Source organism: Schistosoma mansoni, chromosome W, assembly GCF_000237925.1.
Source record: "Schistosoma mansoni strain Puerto Rico chromosome W, complete genome".
Lineage (NCBI taxonomy): Eukaryota > Metazoa > Platyhelminthes > Trematoda > Strigeidida > Schistosomatidae > Schistosoma > Schistosoma mansoni.
Window position 1 is genome coordinate 30,341,429 of NC_031502.1, and position 27,295 is coordinate 30,368,723.

Sequence of the window (27,295 nt, forward strand, 5' to 3'; positions counted from 1 at the left end):
TATATATATATATATATATATATATACTAGTGTATTCTTCAGATAGTTCTTAAAATGTATAGACCATTAAATCATTTTTCTGAAAAACATTGACCATCTACTGTTTCTGAAACTCCCATCACCCAAAAACTATTCATGACTGATACAGTTTGTTTCTAGTTGATTTGTTCATCAGTTAAGTAATAATGCGTATCAACGAATATTAGGGACTGTTGACCGATTCTATCTGGAACAACATGAAAATCAAAATATTCAGTGTGACTGATTATGTTGATTTCACGATTTGAGTGTTAAATGCAATGGGTATCGGTTGTTGGCAGTACATAGATATTGCTTCCTATACTTATCCATTCGGAATAAGCAATATAAATTATGAACAGAACAAGTGACTAGATATGACGGATATACATTTTAGAATATTTTACTATCTTGTAAGCCATTCGTGTGTCAAAAAGTTGGAAATATTCTGAGAGAACCATATGTTTTCATGTGAGCGACTGTATTGTATCAGAGATATAACATGCATAAAAAAGGGTTTCAAGGTCACTCAGCTAGTTAAAACGTAGTACCAGGCATAGAAATGCATCGGTCCAAGTTGCTATACCTCATTAGCACAACAAGATCGCAAACTTCATAGAAGTAGTTAGTTCAATAGCAGTAATGTACAAAAGAAAAATTGATAAGAATATAATACGGAGAAAAAATAGTTTGTAGAAAGAAGGGTATAAAGTAATTTTAATCTCACAATTCAAGGAAAAACAAAGAGCGTATACACCTATGTGACTGTGATCGATTCTGAACAATGTCGCCCAGTCTCCAACCATTGGTTACGATAGTCGCGCAGACCCCAACTGAGTAGTCTGCATCTACCAACATGGCTCAAATCCGAAGTTAGTGACTTTATGGACTGCTGCCGCGTTTTGGTTTGGCCACTCATGACTTTTTTCTAACTGTATCCGACACTAGTAAGCACTGCCCGCCGTAATTGGTGGTTGGGCATGCGTAATATATGGCGATTGTGTTGCACCATCCCTAGAACCACAACCAGGGAGTCGACAAAGACCGAAAGAAGCTAGTCCTGTACAGCTTTCTTTCATAGCACGGCACCATGTCATGCAATGGCCTCACCGCTTTTTCCAACCAGTCCCAGGGCCGACGAATGATGCACAATGCGAAATTCGCTGAGGCGACATTAGTAGGAAATGTCCAAGCCACCAAAGTCGGTGTTTCAAGGTGGTGACTCCGACCGAATTATAATCGCCGTGCCCCAACTCACACTGCCGAACCTCTGCATTACTAACATGGTGTTGCCACTAGATGTCGGCATTCCTTTGGAGATAACGATGGTCAAATACTAAGTCTCTTAACTCGAGGAGGCCAAGTTTTAGTCAGTCAACCACAACGTAGAACCTGGTACGTAGGTACATCGGTTCAAGTTGCTATACTCCATTAGCACAGCGATGAAATTGTCAGACCGAACCCCAGAATAGTGGAGATGATAACAGTATCAGTGGTAATGGGAAAGATTAGGCATTAAGGATAGGATTCGAGAGGAAAATATAAATTAGTGAAATAAAGAGATTTTGAGGAATTTAGAATCTCATAATTTGGGACAGGGCAAAGAACAAGTACATCTGCGCCATTGCGAACGATTTTGAGCCATGTCATGTGAAGTCTCTAACCAATTGTCCAGGTAATCACATGAACCCCAACCAGCTAGCCTATATCTATTAATATGGCTAAGTCCAATTGTCAGTGACTTCATGGACTGATGTCATGTTTTGGTTTGGCTGTCCTTAGCTCTCTTCCAGCCTACTCCCACACCCGAAACATTGCCGGTCGAAGTATGCGGTGGTTGAACATACGTAATACATGTCCAAACGACACTAGTTGGTGAATATTTATTACCTCGTCAACCAACCCCTATTCCTAATGGCCATGTTTCACGTCCATGAAGTAGAACGGAGAGAACTGTTGCGCAGTAGACTCGGCCCTTGATTAGTAGATGGATATCTCGCCTACATCACAGATGACGATAGTTGGCTGAGAGTGAAGTTGTATAGCAAACTATACTGTTTTATAACGGAAAGAAAATACAAGGTGTCATCCCTAAAAATAGCACACTTGACGTTACTTACGGATTTTCGTCGCCCGCGCTAATGCTTGCACGTGCAGATTTAGGACATCTAAAACTATCACTAAGAACCGTACGCAACTAACCTCAGGCAGTTTTCCCTTATGCATTGAGGTTACGTTCCCAATTCACAAAGTCTACTGTTACTCCTTTTTTTTACAGATAACTCAGGAAATTCCTCATCACAGTGCAGTCAACCGAGGAGAGACAACTGTCCACACACCTCCAACAGTACTCAAGGCATTTTATCACGATCAAATGTATTCATCACTTATATGACTTAATCACCAAAGCTTACAGTTCGATTTTACGAAATGGTCTCAAATTATGCTCTGAACTACATCCTGGAGCTATCAATATTCCTATTTTATATCACATAAGACAACAAGCGTCCATTTGACCACACTTCATCTATATAAAGAACTGGTGTGATCTGCTCTTCGTGTATCTGGAGATTCTTTTTCTACTATACATGACCGAACTGGAGTAGGTACAGTAAAACACTCTCTCGCAAACTGAATTCCTATAAAGTCACCTGTGCGCCGTCCGAGTTAACGGCACATTAAGGACACAAAAAGACATCCTGTTGCCTCCTGGTCCTCTCTGCATACGCTCTCTCTGACTGCAGTTCGGATCAAGATCAGTTTGATAGAAAGCTTGTTTCCCTCTAAAACACACGCTGAACTTGATAATTTTACTACAGGATTTTAACGTCCAAGTAGGTATACTATACAAAACTAAAAGACAGTCATATATTACGGTATCTGGGCTTACAAAATAGATAACGGGAAGCGGATCCTGCAACAACGCACAAACAACCATTTCTTTCTGGCATCCATCAACTTTTAGCTGAAGGATAAACTACGTCTGACGAAGTGACCTCCAACACCGACCCAACGATGGACTACATTTTCGCAGTGAGATATTAGCTGGAGTCTGGGAACTGAACATAATCCTATCTGACTGATTGTTCCAGTCTGTAAGAAAGAATAGACTCCCTTGTGATAGCAAAAGAAGCATGTAGCGTGTAACACACTAGCCTCTATGATCATACATCACTCAACTTAAGTTCATAAAGAACAGACACGGGAAAACCAGGGTAGTTTTAAACCTGATCTTTGAAGTAATGACCAAATATCCACTTTTCCTCAGGTTCCAGAGTATAGACATACGTACCGACGCCCAACTACAGTTTTATTACTTTACCTCAAGGTAGCGTTCAACTACGCTGATCGTGATGTTTTGTTGAAGTATTTGACACTGAGAAGCGTACCAAGGTAAACCCAACAGTGTACAAACTCCTCACTCAAGCACTACTTTTCGAGTTAAAGTGAAGTGTTATCAGTTTTTCGAATCTCAAGCGGTATGCGTTAGCTTTGATCACAAACATACTTTAAGTAGTAATGCTTTTGTTATCTAACTTATCAAGGGTTGGTCTATCAGATTTGTTTAGAATACACAGATACCGTAATCCCATTCGCTGAAGACACTGACAAAATGAAGTTCTCTGCTCCTCTTGAGCAACAATGCAAGCATGTTTTGAATGTGCCTCTCCTAACTACAGAAAGTTTCTTCAGGACTGATCTACGTCAATTCCTAAACTAATGATAGGGAGTGAGGTAATCTAGCGTGTTGATCACTTTAATTAACCTTGGGAGTCTCATCAGCTTTAGTGGCCTGGTGAAATCTATGTACAGACTCAGAAGTCTCGGCTGAGTAACGTCACTTGTAGCGTAAGCAAGATGTTCGTTTACCAACCACAACGAGTATACGGCTTAACGATTCGCTGTCTTTATGGCTGTGAAACGTGACTCTTAAAAAAAAGGATATTTGTAGGTTACTAGTATTTGATCATAGAAGCCTTCGAAACACTCCTGTAGAATGTCGGGACCTTAGAGTGAACAATGACGATGTTGCACACAGGACATTAGATAAAGAAAACTAATTTACTGAAGCAGTAAATACTCGTCGGCTGACGTGGTCGGGACACAAGCTTTTTAAAAAAAAGCTAGGAATGGTCAAACTAAGGCACTGACTGTTGGGATGAACCTTTCAAATAAATACAAACTACCGGGTGGAGGTGTGAGTGCTTTTCGTAACCAACGGTTAGCGGCATAGAATTATTTGCAATGGCGCAGGTACATTCACTCTTTGTCTTCCCTTGGATGCTAAGTTTCTATATTCCTCATAAACTTTTTTCACTAATTTATATTTCCTTGAATCATATCTTGAGTGCCTAATATTTTCTCTTACCGTTAACACTGTTATTGACTCTACTACTGTCGGGATTTTCCCTGACAATTTTATCTCGCTGCCTTTATGGGGTGCGATAACTTGAACCGATGCACATATGTACCAGATCTTACATTCCATATAAATGGTTGGTTGTTCAACACGTAGATTATAATAATAATATACACATTGACGAAAACTATGAAGTTTAAATGGATTGAATACATTCCAACTAATATTTTTAATTTGAGCGGAAAATATGCACAAATTATCACTTTGCTGAACGTTGTCACATCAGTTACTCAATCACAGCTGAAAGGTGCAGAAATGACATAGCGATATCAAAACGTGAATTTCTCCAAGATTAGAAGCAACTTGTTTGTACTCATCCTTCCCGATAAGTTGTTGAAACAGTTAGGAAGTTCGTGTATCTCTATAGCTTTATGAGTACTGATTGCTGTGTAAAATAACTTGAGTGATAATTATGAAGTCCAATTTGTAACAATGCACGCTTTGTATACATAGTGATAACTACTTAGAGAAATATCTCAAGTTATATGCTTAATTTGTAAGTTGAAATCGTCTGAATTCGAATTTGGAAAACGCTGTTACTAAGAATTCATTAAAATTTACGCTTTTAGTGAATATAGCAACAGTAAATTACTACATATTATACTTCATCTAACATAAAGCCAAATATTTAGAAAAATAGTGTTATATAATCTGGATTTTAAAAAATATTAGACGATATATACGATCATTTACAAGAAAAGTAGCAATCGAATCAACTTTTCACATGTTTACACGGAACAATCGAAATACAAGATATAAAAGCTGTTCTGATGCTAATCCTGTTGCTTGACAGGACTCTGAAGTCGACGACGTAGTGCATTTGTAATCCTCTCAAAAACACTAGGTTGAGTTTGTGAATCAATACGACGTTGTAAACGGGATAAATAGTTGGATGCTTTCTCTTCATTACCAAAACGTAACCAAAATACATCTGGATGAGATTTGCGAAACTGTTCATTGAAAGATGTAAACAAGTAACGAAAATTAAATAACAAATGTAGGAAATGAGAAAACTGTCCGGATTAATTCTTGTACATTCTTAACAGTAAGATACCAGAAAACGATGAACACCGATTACTACGACGCGCTATGCTGACTAGTGTAGGGGGTGGTTGGAAGAGAGTTAGGGGCGGCCAAACCAAAACGTGGCATTAGTGCTTGAAGTCACTAACTTCTAGTCTGAGCCATGTTGGCAGATGCAGACTACTTGGTTGGGGTCCGCGTGACTATCGTAACCAATGGTTGGAGACTCTCGATGACATGACTCAGAATCGATCACAATGGCGTAGGTGTATACACTCTTCATCTTCCCTTAAACCTTGAGATTAAATTTGCTTCATAACTTTCTTCTGTCCTATACTATATCCTTACATACAACCTATCTTTTATGTACTACCGCCACTAAACTAATTACTTCTATGAATCCGGTGTTGATCTTGTTGTGCTAATGAGGTATGGCAACTTGCACCGATGCATAAATATGCCTGGTCCTACGTAGTAACTGACTGACTGAGAAAAGAATGAGTGAATGACAAACGTAATTCCTGACTGCCGAATACACTGAGATAAACTGTTGTTCGTAACACATCACCTTAGACAATATTTTGCGAGGAACAACTCATGCCATCTTTCTGATTTTTCTAAATAAAATATAGTTGTCCGAAAACAAAATGGTAGGAAACAACAGTACTCCATAAACAAAATTAATTTGAACTCACATCTTGAAGACATTTCATTTTTCTACGTGGATTCATTTCTCGGTCATTGAGAATTTGATTTAAAAGCTTGATCAAATGAGCTGTATTACCTAATGCAGCTAATCGTTTTGGATCTAGATCAGACTATAAAATTGCAAAGAAATGACCAAGATAAATTATGGATATTTATGCTTTGAAATATTTTAATGAATAGTATTACAATTCTTACTTCAAAAAAATCATAAACGGTGAGGTATGAAAATGAAAAACGCTTCATGAACTTTTAGAAATACAAACTGGTTGGGGATAATCAGAACGAACCAAGGGTTTGCCCCGGCTAACACTAGCCAGCGAGGTATACCAACAATCGTCAGGTTGTTTAAACACAATACAGGCTATGATCTTTGGTATCCAAGACCTAACGTAGTAATGAACGAAAGGTGATCGCAACTGGGGGGACGCCCACAATTACTCTTCCACACTATGTACCAAAACCTCTTGATCCAACCCCCAAAACATTAAGAAGATAAAACAGACTGCAAATGCGGAGATATTTCATGTAAAAAAAATATTACTTTTATACATAGATCTCCTTTACGGTGATTTTGATTACATTTAAATGATTTAATACTGAACAAATGTTAAAACTGAGCAAAGATATAACAATAGGATACTATAATGAGATAATTAATAACTGATCACTACATAACCTTTCAATATTTGATTTTTTATATAAAATTAATGACATACTACTATGATATCTCAAAACTACACAGCATTCTTTTATTTTATAAAATGAATTCGTCGAAATCTAATTGAATGTTGAATTGAACGATCATAGCATTGGATTAGTCAGTAATCTTACTATTTTTGAGGTTTATCTGGCTCATTTTCATGAGCATGAAAAGTTTGGAACCACATTCAGGTTATGGGATTATAGTAAAGACCAACTAGTGACTTGAAAATGTGACGCAAAACAACACTTTAAACGATTTTCTGAATTATATGTTCAGTGGTTCTGGATTGCTTGAGGTTTTCTGCTGCTACTATCTCCAGGTAAATTATACTTTATTTGTGTGTTACTACACCAGTTTTACTATTTCCCAGTGTCTAGATGGAATTTATAAAACATTTTTACCTATTTTCATGACAAGTGGATAAAGAAAGCTTACGGACAACTTTAGAGACTGACTTACATAGGGTCAAACTATGAACATGAACCCATCAAGATGTTGCTGCAACCCCAGAAAACTACCATGTAGATTATAAACGTAATTAAGAAAAACCTAATACCGAAACATCAGTAACATGTACATACCTGAAAAAAGATACTTGAATGTGAACCAGGCAGAGAATTTTCTACACTCCAGTTCCCGGAACGACCAAACCGATCACAAGACTCTTCACTGATAAAAAGTGTAGAATGTGATTTTATACTTAGATTTCCAATATCTAAATTACTTTCATCAAATATACGACGACAACTAAAAGTATCGGTAGAACGCGGAGAGTTTTGTAAACTGCTACTTCTACCACTTTTCGTAGGAGTTGATGCAAATTTGATGAGACTATCTCGTGATCTAGTTAATTTTAACAATCTACTTTGTAAACTAGTACTGGATGCTGATTTGATTAATGAAGTAAATGCTGGCAAAGATACATGTTCTGGTGACGATGATGAACAAGCTAATTGGGACTTTCTTGAACCCTGTGACTTGAAACCGTCTAATCCAATAAGCTAAATCGACCGAAAATGAACAAATAAGAAAGTTAGTTACTCGCTACAAGTAATAAAATTGACGTAAGTCTAAAATATATGAATGGCTGGGTTTATACTACTAAAACACTTGATTGCAAGTAGCGACAATAATTCGACAAACTATAATTGAGAAAAATTATTATCATTTTTAATATAATTCGGTCATGAATATTTTGCTACAAAAAATCTTGATGATGAACATAGTACTAACCTCTTCAATGTGTAGAATATTTTCTTGTTCTGTTTTAATATTATCGCTTGTTGTATTATTATTATTATTATTTACAGATCGTAAACAAGACTGTAAACCATTGGGTAATGTTAAAAGGAAGTTTTCCGGGTCGCAAAGTAATAAACAAAGAAGACATTCTCTCCAACGAATACGTGAAGTTGTTTTGTTGACAGTATTTTTAACAGCGGAATCACTTGATACACGTAAAAGTAGTGGGCCGAAGTGCTTTACAATCTTTGGGGAAAAACATATTGAAAAGTAAATATCTCAGCATAAATTGATACAAAAGCATAACAAAATTTTATTCTGTATGACATGCACGCACAATGCGTGCTTCTATGGGAAATAAAAAAAGAATGATCACATCAGACAATATCAAACCACAGACTGAAATATAAACCTTCTGATTAAGCGCCATGAGATCATCAGGTGAGTGATTATCGCCCCGGCAGTTTTAAGCGAAAGGTACCGGGTTAGAGCTCCGGTGTAAACACCAGTACTGGGACGCAAGTACACCCAACTGACAAATCCCGAAAGGGACGGAACGAACGTCCCTAATTTCTACAACTATCCACTGTTCAACTCCAATTAATACGAAATGGTGTGTTTTGGTAATAATAATAATGCTACTACACATTTCCTTTGCTTTCTCTCCCCTTATTTTCTTCCTACTGCTAGGGATATCGTTTTGTTAGTAACAGTTCATTTAAATTTGATTGTTCCTTAATTATGCAGATAGTAAATACACATCTACACTATGCTTCGTCATTTGTTTATGTTTGATCGTATTACACTAAGATTTCCACATAACTATAAAACCGTATATTCGAAATATAAAATATCATAAAAATTTTAAAAACCGAGATATTTTTGGTGACTAGAACTCATAATTCTATCACTGATTTTTAAGGTGTCGATAGAGTAGAAGACATACTTTTTACTACTGTGCACTAGAGAGGGTGTTTTGACATTCAACATGTTTTACACCAACTCATCTGCATAAAATGACTACTGAACCCTAAGTCATAACTAAATTATAAGCTAATGTAAAATCTGATTCGGAATTTAACGCATTTACACCGAAAACATGAGATCTAATAATTACAATAGAAACGTTTTCTTTCTTAACAGAAGAAAAGAAGAATCATTTGACTTTTTTAATGACAACAGATTCATATGTAAAGAAAAAATTTATTCACATTGTCCATCTAACATTACATACACAAATGTATTTTTCGAAAATTATGGACGTACAACCCCACATGTCAAGATATCATACTACTTCTACTAATACAAGTATTAAACAAATGGTGATTTGTATTGAAAAGGAACTGACGAGGTTATGTTAGAAAAGAACGTGTGATTCAGCTATTTAAAGAAAAAAACCAATACATGAAATATTAATAATAGGTTAAGAAAAAGTCCTTCTTTTACAAAACGAAGAGGAAAAATTAGAATATTTTAAAAATATGACAAATTTGTACATCAAGATTTTTCAGATAGAAATTACATGAACAACCGCAGTTTTTTCTTTAAGTACTTTATCCCTATAAATGCCATACACCGATAGGTGATATATACAAAATGCTCGCTATACGACTAACACATGAGCTTGACAAGAGAAATGGTGCACATATAATTCTCGAGATCTATTCACACATACCTTTTTGCACTAATGGTGACTAGATTACTAAGTATACAGAGATGACATAATGAGTGGAAAACTAGCATTTTAGGCAGTATAGTAAAGATCGGAATCCACGGGATCCACTTAATGTCACTTGAGTTACCAGGTAATATTAGTAGGATTTGAATGAAGTGTCATATAAAATAGTTCTCATCAACTTATACTTGGTTAGCGAGTTAAAAAAAATGGAATGAATAAAACACATTGAGTTTTGTATATGACAATACTAGTGTGAATGGAACTGTTGTTCAATTAGCAATGAACGGTTGTTTTTAATGTTGTTGTTGTGGTGGTGGCAGTAGTGGTGCTGATGGTTTTTTGTCAGGCAGTTGATAAATTTAGCCGACTGAATTAATTTAATTTATGAATGAACCAAAGTCATGAAAATGAGACTACATTGCATTTGGACAAAAACAATTGTTGAATAAAACTAAGACAAATCGTTATACACAGTTGTAATTAGGATACACAAACACGACAAAATACAACATTACAGTAACGCAGAATAGTTTAAAATGTCACACAATGCAACAGAGCAGAAATAGAGAAACGGCAGAAGTGAAAAGATATTAAAACATCAAATATGAGTAAGAGTAAACATAGTGCATAAAGAATAACAATAATTACATCATGCATCTGAGGTCTGTTGAGGTTGGTTTTAAATCATATCAACCAGACTCTTCAATTATTGATTCTTTACGACTCAGGACCCTACACAATCCATTACTTCACACCCAATTAAAGGTATAAATCCAAAACATTTTGTACTGTTCTCCGGTTAAGTAACAAATACATACACTAGCTCTATATGTACTATAAACTTTATTTGAGTTAGTTTACATTTGATAAGTGAAATCAACTTATTGCCGCAAAGACGAAACATGTTTATTTAAAAAAAAACAGATATCGTCATATATGCGAAAACCTACCACATGCAATGTAATTTCCAACGACGATAGAGTATCGGATGGTAAAATGTTTTCAGACTTATTTTCAATATTGTCACGTGAATCATGGTTTACCAACCACAAAGCTAAGCGTTCATGATTTGATAGAACTCGACGTAATAAACCAACCATTATTTTTAACCGGGAATACATTACAGGTGGCAAAAAAAGTAAAACTAGCTGACAAGCAAGAGCTAAATTATAACTCTCCATGATCGGCCAATGGTGTTGGATAGACGATATTGGATCACTGGGTGTCCGATTAGATAAGCAATATGCACCATGATCCGAGTGTTGAGTATATGAGGTAGTAGGCAAATTACGCTCATTGCTAGATTTAACAGAATCTGTTTGATGATTGGCTGTGGTATATCCGTTGAGGTAAATTTACTCACTGAAAGTAAATGTGATTACTATATAAATGTAGAGTACAGGTAAAAATACCAAAACTCAAATTTCAGAAGTGTACTTAGCAAGTATCCAAGGTTATAAAATGCTTGTGCCGAATAAAACCAAGAATTCGGTTATGGAATATAAAATTTGTATTCTTATGAAAAAGATAGATATGACTATTCTAATAGACTTACTGTTAGCCCACACATTTTTCACATAACTAAAGAAAAATAAAGTCATAAACGAAATTCAGTGGACGAAAATGTGTGTGAAATTTACCGATAGTACTCTTGTAGTGGAGAAGAACACAAGTGGGAACAACTGAATGTATGTGAACACAAAATTACAGAATCTCTTAGCAAAATCTGAGAACCATACGGTACAGTATGACTGTCTTGACGTTCGTATGGAAGGTTCTCACTTTGATATTGATTGACAGTTGTTTTGAGTTTCATATGTTTTTCAACCGTAAGAATACAGACCGTGCTTTGCCAATCCTTTCCTTCACGTCTGCATCTAATCCACCTTGTTCATCAATAATGCCGTCCAGGCGCCTGAAAGTTTCCACCTCTTCCAGAGCTTCTCCATCAAGTATGATTTAGTTGGTGTCCTCTAGGTTTTATTTGAGGATTTTGTTTTTTGCCTTGTGTGTGTGTTGAGGCCTACTGCTGCGAAGGCTGCTGCTAGACTAGTTGTCTTTATCTGCATTTGTTCGTGTGTATGGGATATAAGGGTCAGGTCATCTGCCAAGTCCAAATCCTCTAATTGATTCCGAGCTGTCCATTGTATTCCGTGCTTCCCTTGAGATGTGGAGGTCTTCATAATCCAGTCAACCAGAAGAAGAAAGAAAAAGGGGGAGAGTTAGCAGCCTTGTCTGACACCAACCTTCACTTGGAATGTGTCTGTCAGCTGTCCTCCGTGCACTGCAGTCCGTCGTATGAATTCCGGGTGATGTTGACGATCTTCTCAAGTACACCATAGTGTCGAAGAAGGCTTCATAAGGTCCTCCTGTTCACACTGTAAAATGCTTTCTCATAATCAAGGAAGTTGATGTATAGTGATGAGTTCCACTCAAATGAATGTTCAACGATGATCCGTAGTGTCACGATTTGATTTGTACACGACTAATCCTTACGGAATCGAGCTTTTAGATCTCGAAGCTGGACGTCAACTGAATCTTTCGTCCGGTTCCTCAATACTCTGTTGAAATCTTTCCTGGCATTGACAGCAAACTGATGCCTCTGTAGTTCTCACATTTGCTCAGATCTCCTTTATTCGATATCTTGATGAGATGTCCTCCTTTCCAGTTCGTCGGCACTTGTTCTTCCTCCCAAACCATCCTGTTAGGACGATAAGCATGCTTGCAGTTACTTCTATGTCTGAATTCAGCGCTTCAGCTAGTATTTTGTCGGGTCTCACTACTTTCCCACTCTCGATTTGTCTGGTGGCCATCTCGATTACTTCGATCTTTGAAGTGACATCTATGGGAAGGTATGTGTACGCTGCTTCGACGTCCGGTGGATTCAATGGAGCTGGCCTACACAAGAGTTCCTCAAAGTATTCCACCCATCTGTTCCTCTGTCCTTGAGTTTCCGTGATTGGCTTGTCTTCTTTCTTCTTGACCGGTCTCCCTGGTTTACCATATTTCCCTGCCACTTTCTTCGTCGTGTCATATAGTTGATGCACATTTCCTTCTCTTGCAGCTTTTCTCGCTGTCGTCGCTCGCTCTTCTATGTATTTCTGCTTGTCAGCTCTAATGCTCTTCTTCACTTTCTTGTTTGCTTCCATGTATTCAGCTTGTGCCTTGACCTTTTCTGTTCTTGTCCGACTGTTGTTAATTGACGCCTTCTTGTTTTTCATTTCTTGAATCTTGTCCAGGGTTGCCGTAGAAATCCATTCCTTATGATGATGCTTCTCGTGGCCCAGGACTTCCCGACACGTTGATTCTTTGACCCTTATCCAGTTATCCTCCATAGTAGTTTTTCTCTTCTTTCAGTAGATCCTGTAAGGTTTGGAACCTGTTGTTGACAGTTATCTTGAATTGATTGAGTTTGACAGTATCTCGAAGGAAGGCTGTATTGAACCTTTGTAACGCTGTTTACCCAGTTGTCCAGAGTTTCTTTAACTTCAGTTTCACCTTGACAACCACCAGTCAGTGGTGATCTGAAGCTATGTCAGCTCCTCTCTTTGCTCATGCGTCTTCCATTGATCTTCTGAATTTTTTAGTGATACAGATATGATCAATCTGGTTCCCTGTAGTGTGATGATCAGGTCATCTCCTGTGCACTTTTCTACGATCGACTGTAGCCTCTCATGAAACTGCTCTTTATCGTCGTCAGTGATAGCATTGGTGAGTGCATAACACTGGATAAACTTAATTGTGATCTCCTACTTCTCTGTTTTGAAGGATGCTTTGATGATTCTAGATCCATGAAATTCTCATTCAATAAATGCTTTTCATGCTTCTTTGGATAGCATCAGTGAAACTCTCCGCGTGTGCGAAGCATTTACTACTTCATGACTAAATTGCAACACACCTCCCTTAAAACTACTCTTTTTTGCCCAGCTTTGGTTTAAGCAACTTCACTCATTCCGAGCACCAACAAGTTGTATCTCCTCATTTCCGAAGCTATTTGGCCGATTCTTCCAGTCTCTTGCATTATCCGGACATTTTATGTACCTATATTAATTGTTGCTCTGGTTGTTAGAGGGGGCATCGGCCTCGTGACTCCCGAAGAACCTCGGCTTCTACTATGAGGTGTCATAATTCTTCTGAATGAAGATGCCTCTTCTCTCAGGGCAACCAAAATGGTTTGAGTCGTTTTCTCTAGTCAGCGTTTTTTTAAACAATGTTGTTTTCTATGGAACAGGGTTGATGACCTCACGCCTAACCCTCTTCCTTCATCCGGGCTTTTGGACTGGCAGTAACCCTAGAACAGCTAAGGCCGTTTAAATTAGATCAAGCCTTTGTTCTGTAAGATATATATTAAAAACTGTATGCTGCACATGTATTGTTGAAACCGTACTCCTTCACACAAAATCATCTAGTAAAAATCTATGTCTTCTAATCGGTTTGTTGTGCTCACCACAAGTCCTGAAGGTTTGTCTTCTAGAAGCTTATTGACACCATCATTGTAAAATATTCAAGTTACAAGTAACCCTAAATGAGACCGTATGTTGCGGAAAAAAGAGTCGTCAGGAAATAATCATGGTGATACTCTGATTTTACAAATGTTTAACTTATTAACCAGAACAGGTTCGCGTTATTGACCTTAAGTCATATTTTTGATGAAACGGTTAGACATATTACCCGGCAATCTCAATTGTTATAGATGGAACTGTTAAGTCGGCTTACAGTAAACTCTATCAGAGCCTCCAGAGGCTCATAAAGAGACCCAACCAATCAGCGATTAATTAGAAGCTATGCTACTAAAATAACGAGATCCTGATTGGCTGTTTAACAAACTGCTACTATGGAAACTCAAGGTCTCTTAATTACTATAAAACCTCTGTATTTTCTGTACATACATGAATCCTGTAGTAAAGCGCTTCCCTCATACTTTGTGCCTTTTCTCTGGTCTTCAAGTTGCTGTATAGTTCTAGCTCGGGGATACGGAACTAGCTTAGGGAAGCAAATATAGCGTTCACAACCGGCAGACGTAACAGGAACATTATTTGAACTTTTAAAGAAACGGTTGAAAAGTGAGTCGTTTAATCACTAAGCCACTGATTTATGATACTACAGATAAAGAAACCCTATGGATTAAAGGATGCTATATTAAGATAAGCGAAATAATACTGTGTCGTACAGAATGATGATGTGGTAGATTGATAACTGTCAAGCATTTCAAGATATAACGAAACAGCTGTTCGATGACCTTTAGCAATTGTATAACATAATATTAATTTCGGATAAAAAATAAGTTATATTTTTCTTATCTTTTAAATCATAAGTTAACAACATAATACATATTTTTGCAAATTAACTCACTGATGAGATGATTCAGAAACACTGTGACTTCTTGATCTCCGCGTTTGAATTAACATACCACTTAACTGAATTGAAACAAATAGACAGTAAAATCTCATGACGACTGACTCGATGTTTACATGATTTTACACGAGTGTTTAAAAAAGAATTTTACCTATCTAGAATTCACTTTGACTAATTTCGTTTTTTTTAAATGATCAGATGTAGTGTTCATAACTTTGAATATAGGAAAATACAATTTAATCTGTGTAACAAATAGAAAGAAACTGAAAAATACAAATACTGATGTATTAAACATGAGAAAATGATGTGAATGATCAACAAATCACTGGCCAATCATCGTTTTCACCAATATCTGAATTGTCTATTATTTTTCATAAATAAATTATTAAATGCTTTTAACTTAACTAAAAAAGCTTTGTTTTATACACGTAATGAAATTATATCATAGGAAAACTTAATAATTTTCCATCAGTTATTCTCATGTGTTCAGTGAAATGGTCAGGAATACATGGTTAATAATTATTATTAATGATAATAATAAGACACATCGAATATAGTATAGAAAATTCCTTTGACAGCTTTGACTTTGCACAACCATTTACAGTACATTACATCCAGAGTTCATCTACCGTTTATTTCTCAAACATAGGAGAATAAATGAGAAAACTAACTAAAACCAATTTAAAAAGTGGTAACTGTTATCATTTCAATGGTGTTTCATTAAATGATTAAGTAAACGCGTATCAAGCTCATATACTAAATTTTTGAAAACAATCGCAAAATATAAATGAATCAACAAATGTCATGTATTTGAGAAGATGAAATCGATTCATTCACAAAATAATTCAGTGTACGAAAATGAAAACATGTATAGTCATTAAAGTACACTGATACTAATAAAGTAGGCTTACATTTTCACAGTTGTGACCAGGATCAGATACCCTTACATGGAATCTTTGACAGTATATAATCGGAGAAATAGGATGGTATTCAGTGACTACAGGGAAATCATAATAATAGCAAAAAGAGGAGATAATTATATTTTACAATGATAAATTAAAACGTGAAACATAATCAGGTCGAACAATTTAAATAACGTGTAGTTTAACCAGCTCACAAGATAAAAAATAACATGAGAAAAATATCATACATCAAAGTTAACAAATAACAAGAAGTTACGTTTGTATATACATTTTTTATTTTCATTCTTGAAATGTTCAAGCTTTAGCAACGCAGAATAATAGTAATAACTACGCATTAAACCCTCAAATACAAGGTAGCAAGTTTGACCTTACCTCCATATACTTCGTTTTAGGCCCCTGTGTAATATCGATAGTCTTTGAATAATGAGCGTGACTTAAACCCCAGAAAAAGAACAGTTAGACAAATCCAGTTGTGTACTGTAGGTGACACAGGATGCTGTTGTTCCCAATAATATTGCGAAAAGGGTTGCTGACAGGTCTACAGGTCTACTTTCAATGAACCGAGTCCGGCCGTTGTCATGTGCGTTGAAATAAAAATTTCTGTATTTGGTCTACACATTTAGTCACACAGTAGTAAGTTAATTTATATATGGTTATGGAAGTGACTGACAACCATAGTTCTACTTTAAATGTGTATTCACCATTGAATGATTACTATGGATGTTACATAAAACGTTCTGAATTGATGAACACCGTACAAATTTCCTTCTATTGAACATAATAATCTCGTGATGTTATTCGACTATGATTACTGAAATGTAGCTTTCCCATCTAAACCACATGCAATAAAAGGAACATTTAGCCTAAAGGCATAACTAAAGATAGACGCTATATGCGATTCCATTGCTCCGACATGGATATAAAACACAGGTGTCGCTTGAAAGAAATATGCGTAAAGAAATGAGAATAATGGAAACACAGACTAACAGATGATAAAAAAACTCCCGAGTGTTTTCGATAAGCTAGGATAATTAGGTCAAATATTCAACTACACATTACTGTACAAGCACCAAGTCTCAGTCGAAATAATTATTAGGTACAAAATAAAGTAACATATTAACTCTATTTATAATACACATTTAAAATTATAATAAAATACATATATAAACTTACATGAGTTGTCGTCAGGTGTAAAAGCTTTAGATAATGAATGTCCATAGACTTTTTTATGCAAATTATTTGTATCCCTTAAAGGTGTTGTTAAAGGTGGGAGTGAAATGTTTTGAAGATTATTTTTATCACTACCATGTGAACTTATCACATTAGGAGAATATGTCTTTTCAAACAGCTTCAAATCATTGGCGTTACTTGAAACGGAATTAATCCAACCTTTAAGAAGGCTATTCATTGTTGCTAAAAGTTTTGCATCTGGACAGCTGGCTGAAAAAAAATCGCACAAATCATTACTTTTCTCAAAAAGAACTAAAGGTATTAGACTGTCCCACTATAAATGAAAATTCAACTGATTACTAATAATAATTATTTATATCGGTTTGTGTTTAATTATTACAGAAACGATTTACGAGTGATCCCCGATATGATATAGCTTTAGGTTCCAGACAATAATAATCATTAATCCACAAAATATGAATAATATAATTCGATTTATAGAAAACGTTTTAAAAAAGACGAATAGCCTAATTACTATAAAGGCAAACTGATTATGAAAATAAAGCTCTTCTGGAAATAGATTCATTTCAAGTTGTAAAATTAGACAACTCATGAATGATGCAAAGTATTCGGAGGCTGAAAACACAACTTTTATTAGATGGTGTGCGAACCTATTCTTGGTTATCGGTTACCATGGGACTGTACCTCATGACGTTGCTCCACTGCACTGTGGATTAGATCTCTAAATCAGACGACACAACTATGGAGGCGATTATCAGTGAAGAAAACGCTTTGCTTACTCTCATCTACGCAAACGACCATTGGAAGTACTTAACTACATATAAATTCATTTTAGGCTTCTTTATCCCTCTGGTCTTGACCATTCCCACTGTTTACGTTTATTTTTCAACTTACATAGTGGTACGCCTATAGTGGAAACTCTGTCCTATCAAGTCAATGAATGATCGGAAGTTGAATAATAACACCGAATGAGAATTTTGAATCAGCCTTTTTGAAACCACGTATCCCATTAAAACGGGTCTCCTTGACCATTTGCACACTAATGCAAGTTGGGAAACAGATAGGTTTAGCTATGACTTATGAAAGTATTAGGATCAACATCTGTTGTCTAGCCTGGACCCGTTTTCAAGCCTCCAGTGAAGTACTACATATTTGTTCTACATCAATAGAGTCTTAAACCTCGTTTTATATGCGCTAATCCGGGGAATCTGTAATACGCTTGCCCAGTTTGGTTCGCATTGGTGTCTCACTAAGTCCTAGAGCAGACTCAGAACTAATCGAATGAATTTTCATTAACAGTCCATTTTGTTGTTAGATTATAAGGCTCCATCAAAGTATGAAATCGGTCTGAGGAACGACTCCTTTTCGTTACCTCCGCGGACATCCCGACAGAACAAAGCCCGCATGAGATCAAAGATAATTTCTATGAACACTTGAATGATTTCAAGAAAGCTCGTACGACTGATATGGTGGTGCTAACCGGAGATTCGAATGCATAGGTTGGGTATCTAGGTACACACGACAGTCCTTTGGATAGTCAGTGGGAATTCATTGGCCGCAAATCAAAAAGTAGAGACCGTCTCCTACGGCTTTGCGTAGACTACAACTTGTTTCTGACCAACACCAACTTTCAACACAGCCATCGCCAATGTGCTACCTGAAGCCCCTCTCTCTCTGAAACTTAAGTCTGGGGTCATACTGGTCACATAGCGATCAGCTACCGCTGCTGTGATTTTGCACAAGACTCCCGCTTTTTATGGAGTGCTTATCTGGATTCTGATCATGCACTCGTTTGAGCTAATCTTAACTAACGTCTCAGTTCCCAACAGATTTGTCACCCTAAGCGGATAGATGTAAGGAAGTCAGCTGCAGCTTTCGATGCAATGAGGTATCAAACCAAGGTAGGTTTAAGGCTAGCTATAAACCCACTGAAAAGTATGGATAGGCACTGGCTGCATTTGCATGACGTCATGAAAACAGCAAGTAAAGTCGCCTGCAGCTTTGCGAAATGTTCTGCTTGTAAGCACTGGGTTTCTACAGGCTTGTTACGACTTATTGAGATACGTCAGTCTACTCCTGCTAACCGCAAGTTTGACGGTAAATTTGGATTCTTACATAAAAAACTATCCAAAGCTTGAGTGAGGAACGAGGAACTTAGTGGTCAGAGTGTGCTATTGAGTTGGAAACAGCAGATGCATCTGGTAACCGTCGAAAGCCTTTTTAACTCATTTTAGCAGCAAGAAGTCTGGTGTAAATGAAATAGCCTATTTGTCTGATGGGACACTAACTAATAACGTCTACCAACGTCGTGGACGATGAGAAGAGTTCCTCGGAGAGCAATTCAGATGTTCTGTTGCCCCGGTGGCATCCATTAGACTATTTTGTCCTACCTGGTTAGTGTTGATTAACCCACTTAACGTGGAAATTCGCAAAGAATCTTCGACTTCTGAAACGACACGAATAACTAGGCCTGTGCGACTTACCTACTGACCCTTTTAAAAATAGTGAAGAACTTCTGGTTAAAGAACTGACTGAGTTGTTTGCAAATGTTTAGGAATCAAAGAATGTCCTAACATCTTGGAATGAGGTGACAGTTTTCCCTGTCTTTAAAAAGGGTTTACATCACCTAAGCAACAGATGTCGGAGGATAATTCATATATATTGGTTGTTTGGATCTGCCCATTGGTGTTAAGAACTGTAACTGATTAGTCTCTTCCGGCATATGTGCATATTGTGCATATTTCCCCGATATTTCCAGTAAGTCACAAGCATTTCAAGCCACCATCCACCTCTGCTTAAAATATTGGAAGTATACTCTCAATTTAGTCTAAACTATTGGCTTCCGTCATTCTTCGCAGACTGTTCGAAACCCATAAAAAATTAACTCACGAGGAGCAAGCTGATTTTCGCTCTGATCGAGGATGTATTGGACATATCTTCACCCTCTGTAAAATATAAGAACACCACAATACTTATTGCAGGCTGACGATAGTTGTACCTAGTGATATCAGGGCCACTTTCGATTCTCTGGACAGGACTGTTCTCTGGGATTGTTTATTGAAGAAAGGTGTGCCTGAGAAGTTTATTTACATCGTGAAGGCCCTATATACAAACCTCAGGCAGAGTGAGGGCATAAAAACACCTCTCTTCATTGTTCTATTTGAGCAGTGGGCAAATAGGTAATGGTAGTGTGTATCTGTTACCTGAAGAAAAACGTTTGACCTTGAGTATGCAGGTAATATTGCCCTACTGCGCAACGATACTCCAGCTATGTAATCTGCACTTAATCAGCTGACAACTAGTGTCCATACATATGGCATGTGCTTTGCACCTTTAGAGTGCAAAGTACTTTTACAAGACGGAGAGGACCCTAACCCTAAGCTCGCTCTTGGTAGTGAGTAGTTGGAAGTTGAAAAGTTCCTGTATTTGGATAGTTGAGTGCTAGTGATGGAGTGATTGATGAGATCAACTTACATATAGTGAAAACTAGAGTGGTCTATGACAATCTGGGTCGTTTCGGCAGCTTCTTGGTGTTAGTCTGACTGTAAAGGTCAAGTTTGGAACGCGTTGGTAAGAGCAAGTTTGTTTTATGTTTATGAAACCTAGTCTCTCCTAGTTGATAATGTGCAACAACCCTCTGCGTTTGATCATAATTGTCTTCGAAGGATTGTAGATATTTAATGGCAACACCATGTTAGTAATGCAGAAGTTCGGCAACGTGAGTTCGGAAAGAGTGACAACTCGATTGATGTCACTATCTTGAAACACCGACTTCAGTGGCTTGGACATGTGCAACAAATGTCGCCCCAGTGAATTCTATGTCACGCATTATTTGCTGACACTTAGACTGGGTGAAAAACTGAGGTGGTCAGTTTATGACACGGTGCCGGGGTATGAAAGAAAGCTGTACAGGACTGGTATCAGTTCTTTACGACTGGTTGGTCGAAGTCCTAGAGATAGTGCAACTAAATGGCTTGAAACGTCATCAAACATGGCTCAGGACAGAAACCAGTGGTGATCCTGTTGTGATTTTCTTTGCTTCCTTCATGAAAGTGGAAGGAACCTCCTTAACTGAAAAAATTTTCTCTGACTGTATTTTTTTAACTGCACTGTTTTTCTTATTATTTACCGCTTTTTCACTTATTTCTACTCATTTACTACTTTGTTTATTATAGTCACCTTCCTCTATCTCTCCATCATCTCATTTTTTTACTGAGTGAAACATATTTACTTTGGTGCTCATTTGTATCAATGTGTTTAAATAAATAAACAATAAATGAAAGTCCGTCTCTTATAAACACAATATTTCGATTATACTAGTTATCTTACTCTTACTGTTCAATTTCAAACCTAGAACAAATGATAATCTATAAAAAGTGCGAAGCTTATCTACTGGTAGATTAAAATATACATATCAAGCTTATCAACTTACAAAAAATATAATCCAGAAGTAGTTCTGCTGTCTTTGGGATGCAGTAATGTTTGAAGTTTTTCAAATGGGAAGTTGTCATGGACAGAAATGAATTTGGTAGACATTTCCTTTCACAAACTTTTGATTGATGACCAATATTATTTGGCCCTATAAAAACAACCATAGTTCGAGTTCATAATTAATGATGCTTACATTTGGACAATGCATCTAGATAAGTAATAGCCACGTGACTGACTAATTCCCCAGTTGAATTTTTTAAGCAATTATGCCAATTTTCTAACGCTATACTGTTTGTGTAAGCGGCAGTACCAATATCTATTAAAAAATCATTAGGTTTTTGAGGCAGTGATGGGGTAGATGAATCAGTGTCTGAAGATTCCATCATCGATATCAGTTCATTTCTATCTGTTTCCATCACGCAGGACAAACTGATTACATAAAAATAAAGATGAAGAAAAACGAAAAAACTGTGTTAACAAGAAATTCAAATGTTCAACTACATTATCAAGTAGGTAACTGATTATTCCATTACTCCTTGGTGTTTTATTTTGTGCGAATAAGTCAGATTATAAACTTTTAAAGTTTAAGTGTAATAAACTAACTTTTTTAGTAGCTTACCGTCTAATTATCTCTTCGAACCATAAATGAGATTTTGCATTGGCTAAGACAGATTTACAACAGCAATTATTTTCAAATACATCTTCCTGAGAATTAGAGATAGATCGGATACCGGACTCATCAGCACTTTTTGGCTGACTTAGGCCTATATAATGAATAATAGAAAACATTATTAATGATCAAATTAAGTAGGAATATTCGACATGCAGATGGTTTAAATTGTCACATAGTAGTCCAGCATAAATAAAATCCGTCAAAATTGGTTACTTTAAACTGCCTCAATTTAGACTAAATAGATGCAACTCAGTTGTACTCAGCTCTAAGTCATACCCTTTTATATGAAGGTTAGAGATAATATCTGATTGTCTAAATCAAAGTAGGCGAAGCGGCGTTCGAACCGACAAATAAATAAGTAGAAGTTGAGGGCTTTAATCACTATACTACTACTGCACAGTGAAATACAACCAGATGAACAAGTTAACTAACTCCAGTATTACTCTTTGTATCAATTAATACGATTACAAGAATGAATTATTATCTACCGAACGATAAATAAACACAATCCTACCATCACATAACTTAATTAAAGAACCTTAGCATTTTACTCTTTTTGAATGAACTATTGTTAATTACATAGAATAACAGTTTATGTATGATCGGATAAATATAAGTTACCTAGAGCAAACAATCTAGCACTCACTTCCAAAGCTTACGAAGAAATATTCTAGCCAGTAACGATTAGAACACTTTTCTGGGTAGTGATGCTGCAGTTGGAATTAAACGAAGAGTTTATTGCAATACGCGATCTACACAATCCCACTTAATCCAATTCACTTAATTTTGAGATCGATATAAGTACGGAATTATTTGACCCATCATATTATCTAACAACATATTCGAAGACAAACAAGGAAACAGGAGCAAAGGCCATGTCCGTAATCATCTTGAACTAGAAAGGCCCATTTACAATGATGCCACTTCAATAAACACAGCTTACTTACGTATCTATAACAAAAAACAAGAAACTTAAATATTTCTCATAAGCGAGTCTTGTTGAACAATTATGTTGTATCAACTCATTTACTATCTACAGTACTCAGAATGTTAGACATGGCTTCCCTTTTGTAATCTGTCATTAATATTAAACAGTAAGTTGAACACAAGACCCCCAGTTTATATAACATTGTGACAGGACCCACAGATTAATATGATTTTTGATATATTGTTAAGCAGGGAAATAGTACGGAACGAAAGACCTGACCAACTAACAGCTAAGGTTAACTTAAACCTTATAGAAAAAGTGAAACTAACCTTCCATGGATTTTCCGTCTATCGATCTGCAAAAGGTGCTGAAAAACTCCTCAATTCTTTCTACATTAAAACTAAGAAAATATCTGGGAAGAAATAAAATCCTACTAGTATCTGGAAAAGAAAACGTTTTGGTCGACCTGATAAACGAATCCCAGGCTCATGATAAATTCTAAAAACACGCCAACAGTTTCGACGTTACCACCCTCACGTATGAAGTAGCTTTCACACCATCTAGTCGCTTCAGCGAGTCGAAACGGAGAATTAAACCGTGCTTGAAATTCTTTTAAAATTTTGAATAACTAAAAACTAGTATTTTTACGAAGACAATACTTTTTCTTTGGAAGCAAAATGTTTTGCTGACATTATTAAGTAACAGGACGTTAAAATATATTTTTATGAAATCAATGATTCCTGGCAAGAACTGGTATGGAATGGAAACTATCTACAAAAGACAATGTTAAAACCAAACCACGAAAAATACATTTACGCTTAATCAACATTTTACAGCATATAAGATATAGAGAAAACTGCTACCTGGGATTGCTTGTAGTGCTATTCAGAATATCAAGCTACTGAGTTCGAATTAAAAAAAAACAGCTACTTTGAAGAACACAATTACACATGGAATCTAACCATCATAATATCAAAACATACATAATGTGAGAACAATGATGTAAGCATCACAAATTTGTTTGCAAAGTGAAAGCTTGATATAAGATCACCAAGATGCGCCATATAAAACGAAATGATGTTGTGAAAGAACAGAGAAAACCATGTAGTAGTAATAACCAGGATAATATTAAAAAAATACAACTCAAGTAAGAAAACGGTCAACATTTTATTCGTATCAATCACAATTCAATAGAGCTCATACATGAGTTTAGAAACTGAGAACGAGAACTGTCACTATAGAATTGCATTCGGATTGTTAATTCAGATAGACACATTAATCACAATAATATGTGCAAAGAACAAACAGAATCATAGTCACTTGCTGAATTATTAAGTATGCGACTAATACTTTGTTAATTCCCAAATCTTACGAACTTAATCAATAAACTCATCACACTTTCTGAAGAATGTCATAATTACGGGTATTGACCAGCTGACAGATACTATTTGAGTAACTATTATGTGACTGTACGACAAGACGGCATTATCAATATACTCAAGGCTAAAAAATTCTTTCCCAAGTGACATTACCACCACGATCACTTACTTTCTTCAGTACTGCTGATAGCATGCCATTGTGAAAGACATTGTAAAACAGTAGACAGATGGGATAACGTTATTCGACTTTAATGGTGAGTAGTGATTGTTGTCCCTAACTGAGGTGCTTTTCCAAAATGACTTTCAAGATGCTACCGAATTTTAGACCCATCAGTCTGAGGCTCCGTATTGTTCGACTTAACAAGTTTAACCGGGACTAGGCTCTAAGGGAAAACAAAAAGTGAATATACCCGTGCCATTGAGAATGATTCTGAGCCATGTCCAGCATCTCCAAACACTGGTTGCAATAATCGCGTGAACCCCAACCAGGTAATCTTCATCTGCAAACGTGGCTCAGTTCATGAAATCATGGACTGATGCTACATTTCAGTTCGTCTACCTCTGGCTTTTTTTCAATCTATTCCTACATCAACCATCATTGCCCGTCGAGGAAAGCGGTAGTTAAGTACACGTAACACATGTCTTGACTACATCTGTGGAAGACTAATTAACTGACCAACCAGCTTGCTATGTTCGCCTTGTACCCTATCCCTAACTTTACTACAGCTCACTTGGTGGTTCGAAAGTAAGCACGCGACGCTTTGAAGACAACTATGACCGGATACCAATTACTTACAAATACTCATTATTCTTAATCCCCATGGTTTATATCCACAAAGTAGAGCAGACTGCTGCACAGCGAACACGCTATTTGCTTGGTACGAGATGGAAGTTAACAAAAGTCTATATGTGCAAACGATGATATTTGAGGCTAAAAATGGGCAAGGTTGAAGAGTAAAATGATGAAACCCAAAAAGGCAACAAAAAGCACAGATAAATCGTGTAAATACAAAAAATTTGGTTAAAAACCCGGAATCTCCAACTTTTACTTTTGATACACAGACCCCATAACTCGCGTAAAATACTGCGAGGGAACACACCTAATGAGTGAGTTATACTACCCTTGAAGCTGCTTAAAGTTTATATTTGTACTCACGTACTGAGGAGAGTAGACGGATAAGACCTGACGACTGCTAATTGGTCTTACCATTCGGAAATATGGAGATCGAAAACTTAGTCACCTCTACGATTTAACAAACTACACAAACTAGACTACAAATACACTAGGTGACAAAGATGTCCCCACTAATAAATAAAACTATCATACGATCATAAGTCGAACAGGAATAAAGCATGTGAAGTAGTGGATTCTCCGAATTCCTAACAACTTTACAGAAAATACTTCAAACATTTTCCGAAGTTGGAGACTGGGATTAAAATAACAATACCTCTCAGTCCGTCAGCTTTTGGGGTTAATAAACAAATAAATCACCATAATCTCTTAATAAATTTGGCATGCAACGAAGATAAGGATTCAACAACTAACGTAATAAGGCACGGGACCTCAGTGAGGAAAAATAAGTCAGAACTGCGCTTGGACGCGCCAGAACTCTAAATGCCGCCAGGAGTGTTATTTAATCCTTTCCGGTTCATTCCAACAAAATCAAACACTATTAATGTTTCCGCTTATTTTCTGACAATGCGAAACTGTTTTCTAAAACTCTTACGAGCCCTCAACATTTAAGAATTTCAAGCTAAGAGTTTCAGGAGGTTCTATTTTTCAAACTTACAAATCTGATAAGTAGGGACAGTCAACTGTTACTTTCTTGTAATCTTTGTCTGCATTACAGGGGAATCATTTTGGACACCGAGAGATAAACTTATTCTTTCAATCTCTCTGCTGGAACTTGAAAAGATAGAATTTTATTACAAATACTCTCAAAAGTCTTGGAGTCCTTGATATACGATGATCTATGTAACTACTTAGTATCCATAAACTTATTTTTACCCAAAAAGCACGGCTTCGGGGAGATTTACTTTTGTATAACCAACCTAACGACTATGACGAACAGATGAAAAACCATCTTTGATCATAAGGGGAAGACTGGTGTCACGGACCTTAACTCCAAGTTCTTAGAAGTCGGGTCACCGTTAATTGATTGGCCTACTTCATATCTAAATGATCGACTTTTTAAGGTCACAGTTAACTTCACTTTTTCTCAGACTATGGGATGTCCTAGCGAGGTCCCTCAGAGTTCAGTACTAGGACATCTTCTTTTCTTAATTTACATAAACGATCATCCACAGTAGGCATCGTCAGAGTTACTGATTTTCGCTGATGTTTTGAAACTCTGGAAAGACCTTTGCGACCAAGGAGGATCTGACTCAACTTCTAAGTTAGACGAACACCAGCGGGCTTGCCTTCAACATTCCAAAGTGTAAGGTAATCCATCTGAGACAGGCTGCATACCACGAATATAACTTAAGTAACTCCCCTCTAGAGGCATCGCAAGTTGAAAAAGATCTGTAGTGACCTACTTTTGCGACGGGAACGCGATTGGTGTGGTGGAAGCAATTATTATTATTATAACCAATTGTACCAGTGATTGTTTTGCTGTACTTG

General features: G+C 36.6%; 1 protein-coding gene across 1 annotated transcript; it reads right to left on the reverse strand.

Moving 5' to 3' along the window:
* Nucleotides 1-5,071: 5,071 nt before the first annotated feature.
* Smp_155390 (hypothetical protein) lies at nucleotides 5,072-26,289 on the reverse strand. The gene is made up of 9 exons (XM_018789326.1): nucleotides 26,219-26,289; nucleotides 23,012-23,316; nucleotides 22,312-22,456; nucleotides 21,886-22,121; nucleotides 21,694-21,840; nucleotides 17,244-17,510; nucleotides 10,743-11,122; nucleotides 6,157-6,279; nucleotides 5,072-5,388 (listed from the first exon to the last, which is right to left on the reverse strand). The coding sequence occupies exons 4-9, from the start codon at nucleotides 22,106-22,108 to the stop codon at nucleotides 5,212-5,214; spliced, it is 1,317 nt and encodes a 438-aa protein (XP_018654781.1). The 5' UTR covers nucleotides 22,109-22,121; nucleotides 22,312-22,456; nucleotides 23,012-23,316; nucleotides 26,219-26,289; the 3' UTR covers nucleotides 5,072-5,211.
* Between the last annotated feature and the right edge of the window lie 1,006 nt (nucleotides 26,290-27,295).

Bases quoted from the DNA above. Each gene is read 5' to 3' on its own strand.
- Smp_155390 (XM_018789326.1), bottom strand. From the start codon at position 22,108: ATGGAAACAGATAGAAATGAACTGATATCGATGATGGAATCTTCAGAC. The intron at 21,841-21,885 runs GTAAGCATCATT...TTGTTTTTATAG, and splicing joins TCTAGATGCATTGTCCAAAT to GGCCAAATAATATTGGTCAT. The intron at 11,123-17,243 runs GTAAGTTTATAT...GATATACCACAG, and splicing joins TACACCTGACGACAACTCAT to CCAATCATCAAACAGATTCT.